The 22,668-nt window shown below is 33.7% G+C and overlaps 1 protein-coding gene across 1 annotated transcript in view; it reads left to right on the top strand.

Moving 5' to 3' along the window:
* The first annotated feature begins 11,048 nt into the window (after nucleotides 1–11,048).
* The window catches only part of LOC124359110 (negative elongation factor A-like), a 49,128-nt gene continuing 37,508 nt past the window's right edge, over nucleotides 11,049–22,668 (top strand). Inside the window, exons 1-2 of the mRNA XM_046811564.1 lie at nucleotides 11,049–11,293; nucleotides 16,946–17,126. Coding sequence (XP_046667520.1) covers nucleotides 11,084–11,293; nucleotides 16,946–17,126 — 391 coding nt within the window. The 5' untranslated portion in view covers nucleotides 11,049–11,083. The remainder of the gene's footprint in view (nucleotides 11,294–16,945; nucleotides 17,127–22,668) is intronic.

Raw genomic sequence — 22,668 nt, 5'->3', positions numbered from 1 at the left:
GAAGATTTCTCAGACGGCGACAGATGGGACCAGTGATGTCTCAATAGAAAACTGGGTGGAAATAGATACAGTTAACTGAGCTAAGTATTCATGTAAAACTGATAATGATTCTGTTGGCACTGTAAGTGATACACAAGTTCTCAAGTGTGTAAGCACACAACAAGATGGAAACAAACATTACAACAGTCACTAAGTAGACTTCAGAACTCTTGTAACAAATCAGCACAAACCATGAAAATAAATGTATTTGAATTTTTTAAACATTTATTCCTCACTTTATTACTACGTGTTTCCAGTTTTCATCTTGGATTTATAAATTAACTACAAATTTGATTCAAATTTGTCTACAAATATGAAGTGTTTGTATTTATTTGTCTAATGTTTACAATTACTAGAAATTTCAACACAGTTTATTATTTTTTTTTATAACTTTTAAGGATTATATGTTACTTATTATACTTATTTTTGGTTAGATTTCATTTGAAGCATTTTAATTTTAGAACAAAAACAAATTTAAATTTAAAATATTTATCTAAATAAAATTGTGTTCAGTAAGTAAGTTTTAGACAAAAGCCAGCAAAACCAATGATTTTCAGCATGCTGCAGCATCAAGTAGCTGGCACTCTAAGGGTTAACCCTGGGGAACTGACTATAATTTTTCCCAAAAAAACGCCAGGCACTTTTTGTGATTCTGTAAGGGTTTGTTTATTTTAATCACTGCTCTCTATTTTTCAAGATACATACATTTTTTAAACATCAGTGTTTTTAGAAATACAAATGTAGTTTACAACAATAACAAATACTGAATCATTTTAATTAAGAAGTTTGTTGGTATTTTTTAATAGTACATCTATAAAAACTACAAAGTCTGCAAAAATCTGTAATTCCACAAGTGTGTTTGTGTAATGTATGACAGTTTGGGATTCTATTGGATGACCTAATTTTGTTTACTAAAATGTAATTTGTGTAGAGAAAAAAGATTAGACCTTGGTTGTTCAATAGTTTCTATGTAAAAAGCAAAAAATGTGAAATAAAGGACCTAACCTTTTTTAGGTATTTTGTTTTTCATCATAATTATTTATTACACCTTTAGAAAGTACATTTATATAAATTTACAAAAATGTACAACAATGTACTTTTAACTTTATTATTTTCAAAGTCAATAGGACACAATGAATTCAAATCAAATCAAATCAAATCAAATCAAAATGCCTTTATTTACAAGCGTTTCTCAGTACATACACTGTTTTGCAGAACAACTCAAGTCATTTAATGGCCTTAAATACTAAATAACAAAGAACTTGCGATTAAAACTAAAAGGAACAACATTGGATTATACTAAATACTAAAACTTATACACTAACAATTTAAATACGTTATTTATCACCACATATGTAGTCCTTAAGTTTTAATTTAAAAGAATTGCAACTGTATTGCTTAAGGCTAAGGGGGAGGTCATTGTACAATTTAGGGCCGAAATACGAAAAACTTTTCCTCCCGACTTCATGCCTGACTTTTCGAAAGTCAAGAAGGTAGCCATGGCGGGTACTGCGTTGCGAGACCCCCTCCCGGAACAACAACCGCTCGCTCAGGTACTGCGGCTCCTGGTGTGATAGGACCTTGTGGACCAATGTGCAAGTCAACATCCTGCAGACGGACTCCACTGGTAGCAGGCTGGCAGCATCTCGAAAGGGGGGACACGTGATCAAAACGTTTCAAGTTGAAAATGAAACGCACCGCAGAGTTTTTGAAGTCTCTGAATACGTTCTACGTCCCCCCGCGAGATGCTGTTACCATAGGCTGGATAGCAGTAATAAATGACGGAAAAAAACCATCGACTGCATAAGCTGAAGCTTCGCAAATTCCGGCAGTAGAGATCTGAATCTGTATAGACCTCTTAATCTGCCAAGTGCACGTTGTATGACATAAGTGACGTGTTCAGAGAATGTTAAATCGCTATCAAGCATGATGCCGAGCGTTTTCAACCTGTCACTCAAGGTCAAAAACTCCCCATCAAGAGCAATCCCCACACCACTGTCTGTCAAGGCCTGTATTGTGTTGTGTGGTATAGTATGAAGGACAGTGCACTTGCCAACATTGAGCTTTAACCCATTGTCTACAGACCATTTACTGATGTTTTCAAGATCAGAGTTTATATGGGCAAAAGCCACCTGAACTGAGCTAGGGTCATAGGGACAAATGCCAACTGGCAGTCATCAGCATACATATGAGCCGTACAGTGTTTAATACACTTTGGGAAGTCAGAGGTGTACAGGTTAAACAGTACAGGACCAAGACAACTTCCCTGAGGCACACCTCGCTCCCTACTTAGAGAGGCAGATGTCTCGCCCTCAACCCTTGTCACCTGGCTTCTTCCTCCAAGATAAGACTTCACCCCACTCAATAGCGTTTTCTCCAAAGCTGTAATAGTGCATCTTGGCCAACAACATTTTGTGACTAATTGAGTCAAATGCCTGCGAATAATCCAACATAACAATGGAGTTGTATTTTCCACTGTCTTTAGAGTCAATCAAATCTGAAAATAAGTTCATCAGGGCAGTGCAAGTACTAATGATTATGTCTGAAGCCAGATTGAGTTTTAGGAAGAATGTTCTTATCATCCATGTGCTTCATCAATTGCTTAGTAACAATTTTCTCCAATATTTTGGACATCGCTGGTAAAATCGATATTGGCCTAAGTTGATTAACACTATGAAGGGTGGGTACCTTAGGTAGGGGATGAACTATACTTTCTTTCCATCTTTGTGGAAACATGCCTTCAGACAAGGACTCATTTATCAAATGTGTGATGGCACCTAGTGCATATGGACTCACGGCTTTAATCATCTGAATAGTAATTTCATCGCTGCCCGCTGCTCTGGTTTTTATTTCATTCATTGCTGATTTCACATCCTTGTCAGTGACTGCCATGGAAGTTAAAATTAACGTCATCATTATTTAACTTGTTCGAGTTCAAATAAAATTACTTTTTCTTCGCTAACCTCATTTGCACTGCCCATCTCAACAAAGTATCTGTTAATATCATTTATATTCAAATTATGAGGTAAACAGTTATTGGTAGAATTTCCAACTACATTACATTTCTTGAGGCACGTCCAGAAATCTTTTGGGTTACTTGAAGATGATAATTTTTCAGTGAAATATGACTTTTTTGCTTTCCATATCATCAGGTTCAATTTATTTCGTGCCTCTTTGTACAGTTCCCAGTCTCCATTAGTTCTGGACTTCCAATATTTTCTATGCAGTTTATTTTTAATTTTTGTATTCTTAATTATTTCATCATTTCTCCAAGGAGCCTTCTCTTTTGTAACTCTTTTACAAACAAGAGGGGCGTGTTCATCAAATACCTTTTTAATATTCCTTGAAATAAATTGTTCAATATTATCTATTCCATCTAATTGCGTTGCACTATTCCAGTTAAACATTTGGCGATTGCAGCTACAGCCCTTTCTTCATTGAAATGTTTAAAATCTCTGTAGATAATCATTTTAGCGTTTTTTTCTTATATTTAGGAACTTTAACCGTGCAATAAATAAGCCTGTGATCCGTTATTTTTAATTCCTCTGTGATCTATAATACTAGGTGCGTCTATGACGCCGGTCCTCTCGATTTCAAGCCGACCTGTCCACGATTATGTGGTCTAACAAGGTGGCTGAAGTTGCAGTAACTCTTGTTGGTTCATTTATAAGTTTGTAATGGCGTTTGATTCTTTCAAGAGTCGGCGTAAACATTTAGCTTCATGGCATGTCTTTGATAATAAATTAATGTTAAAATCCCCGAAACACATTACTGTGTTTACTTCCATAGCCAGGCAAACAAAGAGAGAGTGTAGAAGAGCTGACATCGAAGTGTACCTCACGTGTGGCGGCCTGTAAACCACACACAGACCAAACCTCACCCCTTCCACTTTGGCAATAATGCAAAGAGTTTCAACTCCAGGGTCCACATCCGCTAGAGTGTATCGCTCGAAAGGAATACTCTCTCTCACGTACAGGGCCACACCTCCACCTGTCGTATCAATAGAGGAGTCGTTTAGGGTACCTTGGCGATCACAACGAAGCAGAGTGTACCCCGGTATATTGAAACCAACTGATGAGGTATTCAGGACGAAGCCAGGTCTCAGAAACCCCAAACGCATCAAAATCAAAGTCACGCACGAAAGAACTCATCTCATCAAAGCCTGTATTAAGAGACCTCATGTTTAGATGCGCGACCTTGAGACGTCTTTCACCCCCCCTCTCGGCTAGTTTCCCGACACCCGCGAGGTGTCCAGACTTCCACAGGCATCGTGGTTGTCATTAATGTCCTGCACGGGTTCGGGACTCGGGCCGAGATTTGAGACAACTTCATCCTGAAAACACGGGGGACAGGTGTTTTGTGCATCGGGAAGTTGCAAAGCTGCGGAGATAGCCTCCACAAACAGTGAGCCTAAGCGGGCGACACCTCTTCTATTGAAAGTGTACGCCATCCCGGGTGAGATCCCGCTTACCCACACAAGTATTGGCCTCCACGAATTCAACACCAAAGTTGTTGCACATGAGCTCCAACTGGGCGTTGAAGTCGTAGAGGGCCTGTAGCCAATATTCTTTTCGAATTAAAACACTGTCTAGGAAAACTTTTGAAGTTTGGAATCTAGTCCTAACAGTGTAAAGCAGATCCGCCATAGCATGAAGTGCCTCACGCTTCCCATGCCCACCATTGTACCCCGAACCCCCCCGATAGCCTCGTCGAACATTATTACACCCTACATGAATATAAATTACACTTAAATCTACACCTATATAGTTCAACAATCGGTCCTTAATGTCTAAAATTTTCCCTCCAGGGCAGCACTCAAGATAAGCTCCCCGAAGAACACATTCCCTGCTTAGAATATCTCATGTGCGAGTCACCTATTAGCAGAACATCGTTGAAGCCTTTATTTTTACTGCTGCCCTGGGGGGTAGGGGAGGGAGTGCGAGATTGAGGCACTGGAGGACTGACAGCAGGCATAGGGGTGGCAAGCAGAACCTCCTTGCTGGTAGTTGGAAGGTCTGGAGTCCGCCGCTCTGGTGCTGGGGTGCTCTCCAACAGGGCCAACTCCTCCAACAAGCTGTCATCAACCGAGACACGCCGCCTTCTCGCCTGGGTCTCAGCTCGCCTCAGCTCCGCACGCAGACATCTCACATCAGCCTCCAGTTACCTCGACACTTGTTAACAACTGCTGGCGCTCTACAGTCAACACATCAATCTTCTCTCTGCACTCCAGCGAGCAGCCTAGCACTGTCCTCGGGCCTGCACTGGTTAACAGAGATAGTCTCACGTTTCATTCTCCTCCCTACACCTAGCCAATTGTGTGCTGAGCCTAGCTATGTCGCTTCATATTGAGCTTCCAGCTCACAACACTCCACCGACATGTTCCTGTAACTTTTGTCCAGGTTTGAACACCTTTGCTCAGCTGAAGAGAGATTTTCCCTCAGAGTTTCAAGTTCCTCACTAAGTTCATTGTTGGATTTGGAAAGTTCATTCAACTTAGTTTAAAACCAAAGTAATGTGAGGAATAAGTTTAGATATTGTGTCCTCACCGGAATGTGGCTGAACAAGATTTTAAGTTCATTGTAGAACCGGGATGCAATATCTATCACCTCTTGATCAATGAAAAACATGCCATCAATAACATTTAACATTTCGCTTGATCTGGTGATGGAGGCATTTTTTGTCAAAAACAATAAAATATCTAACCTAATCTAATAATAAATATATTTTAATAAAATATTAAAATAGTCAATAAATAAAATAAATTAATTTAAATGTAATATAAAATAGCAACAATAATATAGTTATAACATATAAAACAAAACAATACTTAAAACCTAACAACAACGAACAACTACAAATAACAAGGCTTCAATACTGAAAAAATGTAAGACATAAATATAGTCTATACAGATGCCTTCAAGTTAAGCGGCGATTTAAGTAGAGCTCAGATGTTGGTAGTTGCGTCAATTTATTGAAGGCGCAAGATAAAATCCACCGTAGCAGCAGAGTGTAGTACAGCGGCTCGGGCGTGACGAAGGTTAGTAGTGGGACAACTAGTGCCGCGATGTTGGTAGCGCCAGCTGTGCCTTGCAGATGCGCTAGTAGTCCCAGTTGCCGTTCCGTCTGACAGGCCGCACAGACTTTCCTTCTCCGCTCCAAGTAGGCTATGTTAGTGACGAGACTGACATACACTACTTACAGCTGCGTGTCGTTTTCTTTGGCAACTTGGAATGTTCTCCTTTGACACTTATTATTACATTAAAAAACTTCCGTGAACAAAATAATAACTATAACAGTTTAAAATATACAACAATCACGGAGCATAAAAATAAGTAGACTTGCAAGGCTGAGCAGGTTTACCAACCACGAGTCAATGGTTCATTGAAGCCAGATAAAACTTCCACCCATAACAACCAAACCAAACATTGTCTTCTGATTCACTACCAAATACATTCCTAAAATCATTACTGTTCAAATTTAGCACTTATTGTGGAACATTACAATAAATTATTTACTCCATAATACAAATATCATAACACAAATATAATATGAAGGCCAACCTGCATTGCCATTAAAATTCAATCAATCCATTAAAATCTTACACATTTTTCACTTTACTAATTCATAAAACATTACACAAATACCTATTTATACACATTTATACAATGAAAAATCTAAAAGATATATAGCGAACAATACACAAATGGTGTAAAAAATCAAGAAAACACTATAGCAACCAGATGGATGCTTAAATTCTTATCTTCTAGCTGAATCTGTGATTGTACAACAGAACAAAAATAAAATACTAGTTTCAACATCTTCAGTTGATGATACTGTTGCTTAGAGAAGCTCTTCTTTGTTTCAATATGCTTTTCACTACTTCCAGAAAGCGACAAAGTAAAGCTATTTTTGAGGCATTAGGCATTTTAGGATTTTACAAAACATAATCTTTTCAAACAACTATTGTACACAAATTCAATATTTGCTTACAGTCTTGCTTTCATAATAATATATGCATATATATGTATAAGAAGAAAAACTTTCTCCAAAGCATACTGCTCACAGTGATAAGTGGAAAACTAATGATTTGATTTTCTTCTGCTTTCCCTTTACTTTCTAAATTGTGGAATTACTTAACGCCTATAATCTGAGTTAGTTGAAGTTTTTAAAAATCAATCCAGTTCGAGAATAGTAAAAGGCTTAACCCTTAAGAGCTTTGGCCAAATTTAATTCTTCGCCAACTAATGACTAAAATAAGAGCCACTGATGAGTTAATCCGTTATGAAGCTTTGAACTGTATTATTTCGACCATTAAACAGGTGTTTCAACAAGCAGGGAAAACAGTGAAATAAATAATAGTACGTTGTTTACTGGTTTGTTGCCTAGATTAATGTGTGCAAGCTGATTGATTGGCTTACATTTGCATGAGAAGTTTGCTCAAATCTAGCGTGCACCGAGAATCGTGTTACTAGTGCAGTGATTATGATTTAATTTGTGTGTGGCTTCTTGCTTCAAGGTTTCCCATTCCGAAAAATATTTAAACTGGCATTCACAAGATGAGTGTATTTAAGTAATGTGTGTAATGGATTGAAAAAGTGTTGTAACTAAATTTTTACTAATTTAAAAGGACCAACGTCAAAATTCAACAAAATGCAATCAAATATCGGTGTTTTTTTGCAAGTGTTTGTAGCTGAAAAATTATCATTTTGGACTTGTTGTGGTTAAAATAAAACCAATAACTTAAAACGTGTAATATAAACAATAAGCACACTTTTTGATCATTTCTGACATTTTTAAGACTATTAAGGAATTAAGTGTAAATCATGCATGACTTTCAAACATCTAAACATTCATCATAATAAATCAACTGAATAAAACTTACTTGACAGCAAATTTGACTGCTGACCCAGCTTTTGCTACAGATCCTCTTGTCTTCTTTTCTGTGGCTGGTTTTTGTGTTGTTTCTTCTGGCATTGTAACTGATGCCCTGGAATCAAATAGATTGATTTTATACTTACTATAACACAATTCTGGTTTAATAGATTTTACTTTTGTGAGCTGGTCTAACTTTCAAGTGCAATTTTTCTAACAATATAAACTTTTTTTAATATAGCAAAATATTGTTAATAAGTTAATTTGCAATTATGTATGATTACTAAAATTGTTTTGCATGGTATGAAAGAACATTCTATTGGAATTACATTTTTTAGAAGTTACACTTATCTTACACTGCAATTAATGTTCTCTTACAATTTTGATTTTTCAGATCACCCTAGATTATACACGGTTAGACGAAATTTAGTAAACTATTATATTTTTAGTAGTATGAGCTAAAAACACAGTGAGAAAATCCCAATAATTGCCCACCAATAGTCATGTATCTCAATCCTTTAGGCATCAGACCAAATATGGTAATAACAATCCCCTGTAACATCGCAGCTGTTTCGCAGGGCACTAAGAAATAATATTTAATTAATAACTTTTAATTTTAATAAAAAAAATAAATAAGAAAGAGTTAAATGTGACACTTTAAATACTATTTACTATACACAAACATACTGTGTTGATAGTTAAAAAAGTAATTTGTAATGATAATTTAAATAAATATCTTCAATGCGAAACCAACAGCTAGGTTGCAGCAGGTATATTACATATTGCTCACAAAGCAAGAAAAAAATAACATTAGCACTCAAAAGTTATGGATTTCCATGAGCAAAACAGTCAAAATAATAACAAAATAAACAGTTAATAAGGCTATTTTTAAAGTTTTTCATTTTTATATTTTTACGTTTTTGTACAAACAGCGAATCAAAAAGCATTTTGCATTTCATGGTTAAAGAATGGTTCATTCTCCCTATAAAGATTAAGGAACATTAGTATTTGATTTAAATAGCATTATATACAACTGGCATTATGGATGGATATATTTAAGAAACAAATATCAAGGCAAAGAATATGCTGGACCATGGGGTTCAAAACATTAAGGTTATACTTTATGTACACAGTATCCCTCACACCCTCACGCAAGCATGTCTTAAACATCTAACAATAATGTTCATCATGAAATTAGGAAACATAATGATGATAATTGACAAGACTTGACAAAATCTCTTTACTTGTTTTAACAGTATTCATTATTGCTTTGTATCTACTTAACATTTTGCCATTTCTTTCATAACAATCATATTGTAATACTTTCCTAACATTGCACATTTGTAATGTCAACATTTTAATTTACTTTTTTAATTAACAATACTGACAAAGTTCAACAACTGATCATCTATTCTTGGGTTTTAAAGAAGATTAAAGCAAGCACGTTATTTGTATTGTTAAATGTACTCGGCTTTAATATTCTAAATCTGTTTACCTTATGTTTATCCATGAAAAAGCATTTTTTTTCTCACACTTAACTACTTTCTTAATTTATGGAAATTTGAGAAAATTATCAATTAACTTGGTTGGTTTGAGAATAAATTTGTGTGTTTTCCTCTTAACATCATCTTGTGCAACAGCTTAGCAATTGTTGGTTTTACATTTTCAACTTCTAGAACCTTATCTCACTTCTGGGGGGGGGGGGGGGTGGGGGGGGGGGGGGGTGGGGGGGGGGGGGGGTGGGGGGGGGGGGGGGTGGGGGGGGGGGGGGGTGGGGGGGGGGGGGGGTGGGGTCTCTCTTGCTGCCTTCAAAAACAGATTAGCTACTATAATTATGATTGAGTAGTTGTCCTCTAACTCTTGGTTCATATAACATTATTATGTTGTTATTATTATGTATATTGTTATGTTGTTATTATGTATATTGTTATGTTGTTATTATTCTGGTAAATATTATAGACCTAGTTATTGTTTTCAAAATTATAATTAAACGTAAAAAGGTATATTGCCGTGTACAAATATACAAATAAGTAATTTAATTCTTTTTCGGTTGTATCTTGCTCCAATTCTGGTGCGTCACTGAAAACGCTAACATAATTGTGATAACTAATATAAGGTTGTTCCAGAGCTGCCACATACTTTTCGACTAAAGATACTTTTCAACTAAAGGAAAAGAACACTGCTACCTATTAGTTGCCTTTATTATAGAGATAGTCGTCATCATATTGGAGAGGAGTACTTAACATGTCTGCCATGTCCCGCGCAACTTGTAGTACAAGATATTTTTCACCTCATTCTCCAGATCTCTTTTATATAGTTTTTAAAATAAACACAAGTTTCCTTGTACAATATACTTTATAAAAGAAACAATGTAGAATATGAATGTCATTATAAATGTATAAGCTATTTAAACACGTGTTTTATCGACATTCATTTCTATGGGACGGTCAGTCCGCAATAGATCAACACAAAGTTCTGGCCTGAATTCACACGTGCTTGAGGTAAAAAGCGTTAAATTAGAAAAATAACATTGTTGTAAATTAGGTACAGGTTACTGACATTGAATTACCTTTACTATAATAAATTATTTTCATTTCGATACAACAAAAAATAAAATTCATACGAAGACATTTACTTATACTCAAAGTTTAGTTTATTAAGTTTATTTCATTTTTTTATGGTTACAATACGAGAGTAGAAGTTTTTTTACTCATAAACACTTCTTTTTCAAAATTTCGGATGACCCTTCTTAGAAGAAGGAAGGAGTCTCCTAATATATTATAAGCTAGTGGAGCCAACTTATTTCCTCATTTACTGAATTATCTTTTTTATCCTGTCTCTTTTTCACTTTTATAATGCATTATTTTTCTTGTATTGATTAAAACAATTCTTGGTTCCTAAACAAAACATGTTTATATACGTTTTTACATGAGTTATTAATGTTGAAAGAAATGTGAAATAAAACAATAAATTAAACTATTACCATTTCAGTGACATTACACTGGTTAGCATCGAAATATGTCTTTATAGTAACATCTCAGACAGTGCTAGAAGTTTCAATCTAATTAAGTTGGCAAACCTTCTCTCATACAGGGAATTATTGAATCTGATAGTTTCACTCGCCTTCTCTCTCTGTCTCTGTCTCGGTAGTCAGTACACTGAGTGATTCAACATGGCTAACGTCAGAGACAGTGATACTTCATTGTGGCTACATAATAAATTGGGAACTTCAAATGATTCGTGGACAGGTGGATCAATTTGTTCTCAGTTAAATGCAGAAGTTTTGAGAAATATTAAGGATTGTTTTCCTGACCTACAAACTCAAGTGAAACTGAAGTTGTTACTGTCGTTCTTCCATATACCTAGAAGAAATATTGAAGAGGTGTGCCTTAATTTTATACTGTAATATACTATTTCTTACTTATTAGAAGTATAATAATATGTCGTGTGTCAATAATAATCCCTATTATTTATGTTATAATTTCGTTAATGTTATGTTTATTTTTTAACTAACCTCAATAAATTATTTCTAGCCCAATGGAGGTTGCTTGTTTTTGAGATAAAACTTAAACTTGCATGACAGTTTTGGAATTTAGAATGACCATATTATCATTTTAGTAGGTCCTAGTAAGTAATTTTATCATTTGAATTACAGAAAAGTTTGAATTAGGCTAGGACTTTATACATTAGCCTAGGTTAATCTCTCCATTTTCATCCAGGGCACCAAAACATTAAGTAGAATACTGGGCTGCAGTAATAAATGATCACCACGGCAATCGAATAATAATCATGACAATATCAAGGATTTGATACTCATGTATATCGTATATTCTATACTGATATTTATGATTATCTAAAAGTACTGAAACCAAATGTTATTGGTATTTCAAATTACAGCACAGGCTGTTTTTATATCTTGAAAAGGAATAATTTAAAACTGCAGTATAGCCTAAATATCAGGAACTGAGCTCTGTTCGGTATATTTTTGGTAAATTATTTTTTGAGATTCATTTTATGATATACGGGTAGGGTACGATAAGTGGACCCGGTTTTTTATATTGAAGTATGTAATCATCGATACCTAATATTGGCATCTTAAATCCTACACTATCAATCGATATAAAAGTATCTATAGTCCTCAATAACAATCATATGTTTTAAATTAAAATATGAATTTAATATTTATAGTGAGCAAACAAATTATTATAACCAAAATTAGGAAAACTGAAGACGGACCATATTTGCTCCTCTCACAGTTACAATTGTTTCTTTCCCACAAATTTCACATTATGGGTTTTTTGGTAAGAGTCCAATATGTTGAAGTCACAAAAAACATGTCTTACCATCTTTTAAAGCAATGTCGTTTAGTTTTCTAAAATTGTCTGTAATTTTTAATAATAAAATGTTACTTATAAATAATTGAAATATTACATTATGAGATGTAGATTATTTAAGTAAATGGTTCAAAATAATTAATCAGTATCGATTGATTATATCGATGGTTATGATTAAGTAATATCGTTTGCCAATTTCAATATAAAAAAAAACCGGGTCCGCTTATCGTATCCTACCCTGATATACTTCTACGCAATTAATAAAACTATAAATTGGCTATTTATTGTTCTGTCGTCTTCTGCATTAAAGGATGCTAGAGCTGTTTATTTTTTTTATGAAACTCCTTAAGGGCAGAGTACGATAAGCGGACTCGATTTTATATAGCTTATTACAATCATCAATACTTTATACCGAATAACAAATATCAATTGATATAAACATATATCTAAATTAAAGTCACATGATAAAAATTAATAGAAATAGTTTAAACAATTATGTAATGTCATAAATAATAAAGGAACCATAACTACTAACCATAATTATATGATCAAATTAAGGCAGACAACAGGAAAAACGTCATTTAAATAATAAAGAAAACGTAATAACAAAACATACATCTTGATATTGAGAAAAACACAGTAAATCATCTTTTAGTGTTATTTTGGATAGTTAAATATCTTTTTATTATATAAAAGAAGTCACTATAGAACAAATTGTGTTCAGAATATGAAAATGTGTGTACTGTTGGTGCAGATCATTTTGTTTCTGTTCAAACTAAGTGCTATTGTTTGATTATATCGATGGGTATATTAATTAAATATTGATTGATAATTTTGATATAAAAAACTAGGTTCGCTTATCTTACTCTACTCCTTCCGAACATGTGTGACGTTTTAAAAAAGACGTACTAATTCATTCAAAAATTTTGGTTGCTCCATTAAAATTTGTCCATGCAAACAACAGTCACCAAAAGAATTTCTTTATATATATGATTAGAAACCGGTTGGGAAATGCAATGCACCGCAATGGTTTACAATATTTCAAATGGTCCTAAGGTGTGATATTGCACACCTGCAGTAATAGCACATTTGTATGTCGGTAAATAATTAAGTTCTAAAGATCTATGACGCCTTCTGTCTTGACATCTTTGTTCTTCTAATCAGTATTCTTGTTGTTTGTTATTTTCAGTAGCTACTTGTTGTGCTGCACACTGCCACAAATTTTGCAGACTTTACTCTTGTTGCTCGTCATTTTCAGTAGCTACACGCTGTGACACACGCTGCCGCAAATCTTGTAGATGTTGAAACATCTAAATCATGAAATCTTTTTGCTCGTATAATATTAGTTAAGGTTCGTAGGCATTGAGTTTAGCAGTATGTGTGGGACGTAGTGTATGAAATAGATAAATAGATTTAATTTTAAAAAGAGTTAAATTATTCATCAAGTTATATTACAATCAAAATTTCCTTTCTGATTGAACCTTCGTTAATTTATACCAAAATTTTAATTTTTACTCTTTGGCATTTTTGATGAAACATCAGATGTGAGATTGGCTTACTACTCTTGTTATGATATATCAGATGTCAAGATGTCATTTACTATAGAATGTTACAAACAAAGAAATATTAAATAAATATTGACTTTGTAGCAGTTTTCATTGCTTGAAAACACAGATAATACAACATTTTCTAAAAATGAAACCTAACTAGATCAATTTATCGCCCCCAAAACCCTCTTGATACTAAGTTTAATGAAAAAAGTTTTAGCCGTTTCCGAGATTCAGATTATATATACATACAAGAATTGCTCGTTTAAAGGTATTAGAAAAGTGGCCACCAACACAATTGGATGATGATTATGTAATGATATGTAATCATCGACATTCATGGCCATCCAAACGACTGAAAGCAAAATTTCAGGTCAAATAGTGTAATATATATTTCAAAGAACAATATGGTTTTATATATATATATATATATATAGAATAAAACAATAACATTTACTTATTATTTATTTTCTAGGATAAGCATGACTGCTTGTGAAACAAAAAATACACATATGTCATTGTTCTTACCACTATTATTCATTAACAAAACACATGATTTTGATTTTCAACACATTTTTACTTTGAATATAGAGAAGCTATATTTTTATATGTAAAATAAACAATTTAATTTGTTTTTAAATTGTATAAAATAACTAAATTGTATTTAAAGTACTCTTGAGCTAAGCTAGAGACTGGCCGGATTATAGATTATATATACATACAAGAATTGCTCGTTTAAAGGTATTAGAAAAGTGGCCACCAACACAATTGGATGATGATTATGTAATGATATGTAATCATCGACATTCATGGCCATCCAAACGACTGAAAGCAAAATTTCAGGTCAAATAGTGTAATATATATTTCAAAGAACAATATGGTTTTATATATATATATATATATATATATATATATAGAATAAAACAATAACATTTACTTATTATTTATTTTCTAGGATAAGCATGACTGCTTGTGAAACAAAAAATACACATATGTCATTGTTCTTACCACTATTATTCATTAACAAAACACATGATTTTGATTTTCAACACGTTTTTACTTTGAATATAGAGAAGCTATATTTTTATATGTAAAATAAACAATTTAATTTGTTTTTAAATTGTATAAAATAACTAAATTGTATTTAAAGTACTCTTGAGTTAAGCTAGAGACTGGCCGGAAAAGCTTTTCATACTTTGGCCTACCCTTTATAACAGTCTTCCCAAAGACATTAAATGTTTTTACAAAGTCAAAGACTGTAAGGCATGCGGTATTAGTTTAGGTAAAGGTAGTTTTTCTTACCATCCACATCCTGTCCTAAGGTGTGTGTTGCAGTGAAAATTTGCTGCTTCTACGCACAAACTCTTTAGCTGAAGAGACGAATCGAAGTCGACACAGAAAATCCCCAAATATGTCCCTTTTGGGATCCGAAATCTTGTAGAGCCCGGTTACCCTTTTGGGATCCGTTACTCTGTGACGGCCAAAACGCTTTTGGATTGTGTGTCAATGCAAACTTATTCTTTGAGCTTATGCTCTTGACATATTTCCGAATTTTCTGTTTCGACTTCGATTCGTCTCTTCAGCTAAAGAGTTTGTGCGTAGAAGCAGCAGATTTTCGCTGCAACACACACACACCTTAGGACAGGATGTGGATGGTAAGAAAAATACCTTTACCTATATTAAATGTGACGTTTCTTGTAAAGCTTTTAAAGCCAAATTGAAACAAATTTTACATGATTGTAGTAGTTTTAAAATTGTTTGGCTGTTTAAATTTTTATTAGTTTCAATTCGGTTAGCTAAGTTAGTTTTTATGTCACGTGTACCTACTGTAATTTATGACACGAGTTATTCTGAAAAACGTTTGTAAAAGAGAAACGCTCTTAAATAAAAGCATTTTTATTTATTTTAAGAATAGTGATCACAGGTTGATCTGTGATGTAAGAAGAAAAGTGAGTAAATCACAGGTAAGTTAGAGACTTTGGTTCCATCACTAGTGCTCTTCACTTAGGTTTAATCTTTCTTATTATAGCAGGAAGTATAATAAGAAAAAGGTAGATGTGCGATAATCTTTTGCATAAGCCATATTGTTAAAGTCTTAGATGCTATATAAAGTTTGTCTTAGTACTGACTTTTCTGCGTTTTTTTTTTCTACGTGACTTTTAAAAATGAGGGATTGAAGTAATATTACTAGTAATATTGTGGATTATTATTCTGTCTTAAAAGAACACCACTAAAAGATACATTTAGTTTGTATTTTACTATTTTATTATTTTACTAGTGGAAACATTCAACCTCAGTTTTATGACAGTGAAGTCGTAGCTTTCAGGTATTAAAAACAATTTGTGATAGTATTAAGATCAGAATAATAATAATTTAGACTGTCTAGTACATGTTATTAATTACAATCAACAATGTTTGTGAATTTTGACAATTCTTTTTGAAATTATTTTTTAACTATTTCAATCAAATAGCTACTGGTGTAACCTATAGGTCATGCAAAACTGTTTTTCACTCACCGGTCCCATTAGACTTGTCTTCCACCAGGGACCAAGCATGGTGAGATAAGCTCTCAGGTCGACCAATGTGAAAAACATTACTTTTCATCAATCAGAGTCTACAACAATAAGAAAAAGAATTTTTACTTGGAAATTATACTTTAATTTACGTCAGCTATAAGCATCGTTGATCTATAGTATACTTTGCAATGTATATGAACATGTTACTTTTTCCATAGATCGATATCAATGTGGTAGTTGACGTAATGAACATATTTTCTGTTGCCATGTGTTTGATCAATTCAATAAAACAGTTTTCTTTTTCAATCATAATTTCAGTCCGTTACAACAAAGAATAGACAACACACTATATGGTCGCACTATTGAATCCCATTTGTTGGACATTTAGGTACAAGTTAAGGATGCCAAAACACGTACAAAAATTATCCCACTCAGGACCACGTGACCAGCATTATTTCCAAATATTTTCATTGTGTTTGCGTCAATAATAGTTTGAGATTGGTCCAGTGTATTCAGCCTAAGTGTCACCTACAGTTGATGTCAGTCTATCAAGAGAGTTTGGTGTGTTAACTATATTTGACACTGGGTTGTGTGACAGTATTTTGTTTTAAGGTCTCAATATGAAGTTTTGTTTCAGTGGAGAGTTGAATTAGAAGAAATCCTAGAGGTGGCACAAGTGGACAGTGAACAGTGGGTATCAATGTTGGCAGAAATGATGAGAACAATACCAAGCACAGGCTCTTTTAATGACGAAATCTCTGAAAATGATGAAAATAGAAGGATATTTTCCGATCTTGTGAATGACCTACGTAAGCTGGGTAAGTTTCCAAAAGCTATTTTTCAATTTAGTTTTTTATTATCAACCTAATGTACTACTACTTATTTTCACACTGTACATCACAGACGAATTTTATTAAAAACATATAAATGTAGAGATATTTTAATGTAGATTTTGTGTAGAAAGTCAGTGTATTAATGACCTCATGGTGATAGCACTTACTGAAAATTTCTATATAACTTCATCAAACTTCGACTCCAGAGGCCAACAAGATTATATATATATATATATATATATATATATATATAATATATATATATATATATAAATATATATGTTACATAACATGGCTTTTAGAAACAAAACTGCCCCAAAATAAGCCCAAATAGAACTTGGTACCAAAATTGATCTTATAAATACTTCAGCTAAGTTCATTGCCGAGCTTGGTACGGTTTTTATATGGTGGGTGTTCAATCTTAAAAAATATTAACTGGTCTGTGCGGAAAGAAATCTCATTTTCAAAGCTTATGGTGTGTAAACCTTATTACCTGATGACATTACAACTCAGTTTATGTTGAGGCCTAACAAACTCAGGATTCTTCAATTTCCTGTTTCCTTTCTAAACAGAAGGTTGATTTGCCTTGAATAAATCATTATTTTATGAAAGAAAAGTTTGTTCACTGTTTGGGTTCAATAATCAAAAGCTATTGTGCAAACCAGTGTAAACTGTTCTGTTGAAATGTATTAGCAGCAATGAAAGTCTTAGTCTTAACTAGTGATTGTCTTAACTATATAGCTATGAAAGTCATAATACAGGAAAGCATTTTCCAACTCTGTCTTGTTACCCCTTGCTGTATGTTGACAACTTATAATTTAACATATGATTTCAACTCACTAAAGATTTTTTTAAAGATTTTGAACCACTAATTCATTTACAAAACAATGTAGCCCACATACTTTTTTCAATTACAACCAACTTGAGTACATTCCTTTAAAAAACCCAACCAGAAACAAAGTATTCTGTTATTTTTTATGAAACGCTCAACATATAAAGCCAGGGCCGGATCTATCATTTCTTCTAGGGGGGGCAAGCTTGACTTTTGGCGCCCCCCCCCCATACCAAACTATTTACCATAAGTTTTATTACTATATGCTTTGTATATGGGGTTGAAATAAAATAAAACTTAGCTTGAATAAGAAAGTGTTATTTTAATGAAATAGAAATGTCTATTTTACAATTTTACATGAATCCAAAACAATACAATTGTTTTAGAAAAAAACAATACTAACAATTATAGAATCTTTATCTTCCGAGCCTTCTTTGCTGCAAATGTGTTAATTATCTGATCAAAATAAATCAAAGAAGCCCTTTCATGTTCAATTGATACAATGCTTAAATTAGTTAGTCTTTGCTGTTTCATAGAATTTCTTAAATAGGTTTTTATAAGCTTCAATTTGCTGAAACTTCTCTCTCCAGATGCTACAGAGACTGGAAGCGTTAGAAAGATTTTAAGAGCTACATATATGTTTGGATAACCCTCTTTCAACTTGCTCTTATGCAATATTTTGAGCAAAGATGCTGCTGTTGCGTCTTCCAATCCATCTTCCATATTTAAGGCATGAAATTTAAAACTCTCTATTTCATTCACAAGCTCTTCTTCATTTAAGTCACTGGCATATGTTGTAGCTAATACTTTTGCTTTACTTTTCAAAGTTTTAACATCCATTTTTTTTATTTGATCCCCACACAAAAAATTAAACTTATCAGCAACGATTTTTAACGCATCATATCTGTTAGTTAGCTCACTAATAATTCTATCACATATTTGAAAAAGTGATCTTTTGAAAAGCTCTTCTTCTTCTTCAGTAAAATTTGGCCCATCATCTTCATGTGTGTCTCCTGTCATTTTCTTTTTCTTTCTCTTTCTTGTTTCCTTGTACTCTGCTGTTATGCCCATATTATTAGCTAAAAATGTTGCCTCATCAATTGCCTCTGAAACAGTTAAATCCCTAGTTGAAGATAATACATTTAGAAGACCTTGTATGTTTCTTGCAGCATTGTCTACTGTTGTGTCCTCTCTTTGTAGAAACTTGCTAACTCTATCAATTTTCTTGAGGACTGAATACCAAAAGCATGTCATAATAACATATTCAAACCTTTTCATGTTTTTAAGTAGCGATTTAGCTTCAGCTCTTGTTTAAGGAGATGAGAACTCATGGGTAGTTAAGTCTTCAAGAGAAGAGAGCACTTTGTCCATATGTTTATAAATAACCTCCACAGAATCAATCCTTGCTGACCATCTTGTTTTACTTTCTGATTTTAACGAAAGGGGAACATGTTGTTTTAAAACTTCCCACCTTGATGTAGAGCCATGAAAGAAGTTGTAGAGGCTGTTTATAATACCAAAATACGATTGTGCTTCAACACAGGCCTCTGCTGAATGAACCCCAACTAAATTTAAGGAATGGGCTGAGCATGGGACAAAGTAGGCCAGTTTGTTCTCTTGCACAATCCTTGACTGGACACCCTTGTATTTGCCAGCCATGTTTGCTCCGTTGTCATACGACTGGCCCCTGCAAAACATCAAGTCTAGACCATCTTCTTTGAGCTTTTTAGCAATGCTTTCAAGATTCAAGATTCAAGATTCAAGATCTTTATTTGTTGTTAAACATGATTTACATGCAATAAACATCGTCAGTAATATGAATGGCTTAAAAAATATTTAAACTAAGAACTTCTTATTTCAGTTTCCTTAAACTTCTTTCAATTTCTTAATTTTTAATAATTAATTAACAAATTTAAATAGAGTAACAAGAAACTAACAACAAGAATTAACAGAAAATATTAACAAGATTAACAGTGAATAACAAAACAATAACAAAAAGCCTATAACTAGTGAATTAAAATAATCGAGATAAAATTGGTAAAATTAGTCAACAATTTAAAATAAACTACAACAAATCAACAGTAATGAATGTATTATCCTAATTTAAAATCTCATATCACTAGTATCACTTGCCAAATATTGTTCTATAGAATAAAAAGCTTTCTCTTTAAACCAGGTCCTCAGTACATTTTTAAATTTCACCATGCTGACTGACCAAGCTATTCTTGGTAGTTTATTAAACAATTCTATTTCAATAAATATATGACTTTTCTTTGTTTTCTCTAATCTAACACTTAAAACATCTAACTTTCCATTATATCGAGTTGGGTAACTATGTACATCCTGTCTTAGCTGATATTTACTTAGGTTTGCCTTAACTCTTAACAAACAATCATAAATAAATAGACAAGGCAGAGTCATTATATGTAATTCTTTAAAAACTGGGTAGCAAGACTCTCTTTCTGGTATACCCTTAACTACTCTTAGTGCCTTTTTTTGCCATAAAAACACTTGCTTGGCTGCACTACTATTACCCCATAACACCACTCCATACAGTAGATGAGGATGAAAGAATGCATAGTAAGCTGTCAACAGCATCTCTGAACTTACACAGCTTTTTAATTTACGTAATAAATAAATTACTCTAGCTAATTTTTTACAAATAGTTTGAATATGAAAGTCCCAGCTTAGCCTACTATCTAAATATATACCTAACTGCTTAACAGGTTTAAAATTATTGCTTACATTAAAATCTAAGGAGAAACATATGTGTTCAGTTTTGTCATTATTTACTACAAGAGAGTTGACTTTGAACCATTCTTTTGCTCTTTCTAATGCTCTGCTCTGATCCAACATAAGAAGGTCTAGCTGTTTGTTCCTGCTCAGTAGTGTTGCATCATCTGCATATAGAACTGAATTGCAAGGCATGCTATTTGCAAAGTCATTCACCGCTATAATGAACAAGAAAGGTCCCAAATACTGATCCTTGTGGTACACCAATTTTTACATTACAGAAATCAGATTGGTCATTAGCCTGTACCACCGTCTGCCTTCTACCAGTGAGGTATGATGAAAAAAGTCTCAGTTCCCCATCCTTAACACCATATTGATTTAGTTTTTTCAACAGCAAGTCATGTGGAATGCAGTCAAATGCTTTTGATAGATCTATTAGTGTAGCAGAACATATGGTTTTACATTCAAAACTATTTAAGACTTTACTGACTACTGATTCTACAGCCTTGATAGTATTACGGCCACGTATAAACCCAAACTGCTCATCACAGATAAGACCATTCTGTGATATATATCCATACAGCTGCTCTTTTATACAATGTTCAAAAATCTTACTAAAAATAGGTACCAAAGATATTGGGCGATAATTGGCTGGATTCCGTTTATCTCCTTTCTTATAAATAGGTATCACTTTAATTACTTTCATAACATTTGGAAATATGAGTCAAAAAGCCCCTCGCCTGTTTTTTCACTCACAGTAAAAAAATCTAAAAAGCTTTCACATACCTCTGGCCCTTCGTCAGTATATTTAATGTAACGAATGACTTCAATCATTTGTTCATTTTTACTTACATCAGGGGTACAGTCGAAAATCAATGAAAAATATTTAGCTTTTTTTATGTCCTGAATTATGTCTTCTCTAATTGCATTTGCAATGAGATCAAGAAACTCATCTTGTACTGTGTGAGAAAAATAGCTGAGCTGCCCTTTCTTATGGCGACCAATATGCTCACGCAAGGTCTCATTATAGTGGGAAATTAAATCTATAGTGTTGAGAAATGTTCCACTATTTGGATCTGCAAAGTTACAAGTTTCGTTTGTCCCTCTGAATGCACTACCCTGTTTTGCCAAAAATAAGACAGCATCTAGTATACATCGTAGTACTTCTCTCCAGTGGGATTCCTCCTTTTTTATCTGATCCTGCAACTCCTTGTCGATCCCTCCTTTACCAAGTGACGTTTCTAATGCTTTCCATGAAACAAAGGTTTTCTTATGGTACTGGGAGTTTTCATGTTCTGGCAATTTGTCACTGAGTTTTTTCCAATTTGTGAATCCCTCCTTTCTTGCTAAAAACGAAATTGTTGATTCATGTTCTGTGTTCAAATGACGAAAAAGCCTGCATGGAACTCAGTACAAAGCATTCATTGTCTCGCTGTAAGCCAAATAAGATCTTTTGACCTTTGAACCATTTTTTAAATTTTGGAAAACCAATCTTTTGTAAGGTTTCGGCCCTCCCTACCGCTTTTACTCAAATCAGGATTATGATCATCGTTTTCACATCTCCTTTGTATGATGTAACATCTTTGTTTGTCACTAAGCTGAGTTGGCCAAGTTCCAGTGTCATTAAAATTAAAATTGTACTCACATTCACTCTCCTGTTCTTCATGGTTAGGCCCTTTTGAGTCTGAAACTGAAACGGCTTCTTGAAATGACGTAGAAGAGGCCCAAAAATCAGTAGCATGCGAAGTATGTGGTTTTTCACAAATAAAGTCATTGTTGTCTTCTTCCTCTGCACAAACGTCCATGAGATCTTCTCCTCCAGCGTTTTCTTCTCCCACCGCATCCTCTTGAACAGACGGTTTATTTCTCGTTGCTTCAGGTTCGGCTTCGTCTGTAAGCAACAGACATAAATGCACACATGACCAAACATTTTAATTTTTTAAGTAGGTTACATGTACAACA

This window comes from Homalodisca vitripennis, chromosome 4 (genome assembly GCF_021130785.1).
Source record: "Homalodisca vitripennis isolate AUS2020 chromosome 4, UT_GWSS_2.1, whole genome shotgun sequence".
In the NCBI taxonomy this organism is placed as follows: Eukaryota; Metazoa; Arthropoda; class Insecta; order Hemiptera; family Cicadellidae; genus Homalodisca; species Homalodisca vitripennis.
This window is presented reverse-complemented; position numbering and strand designations above follow the sequence as displayed.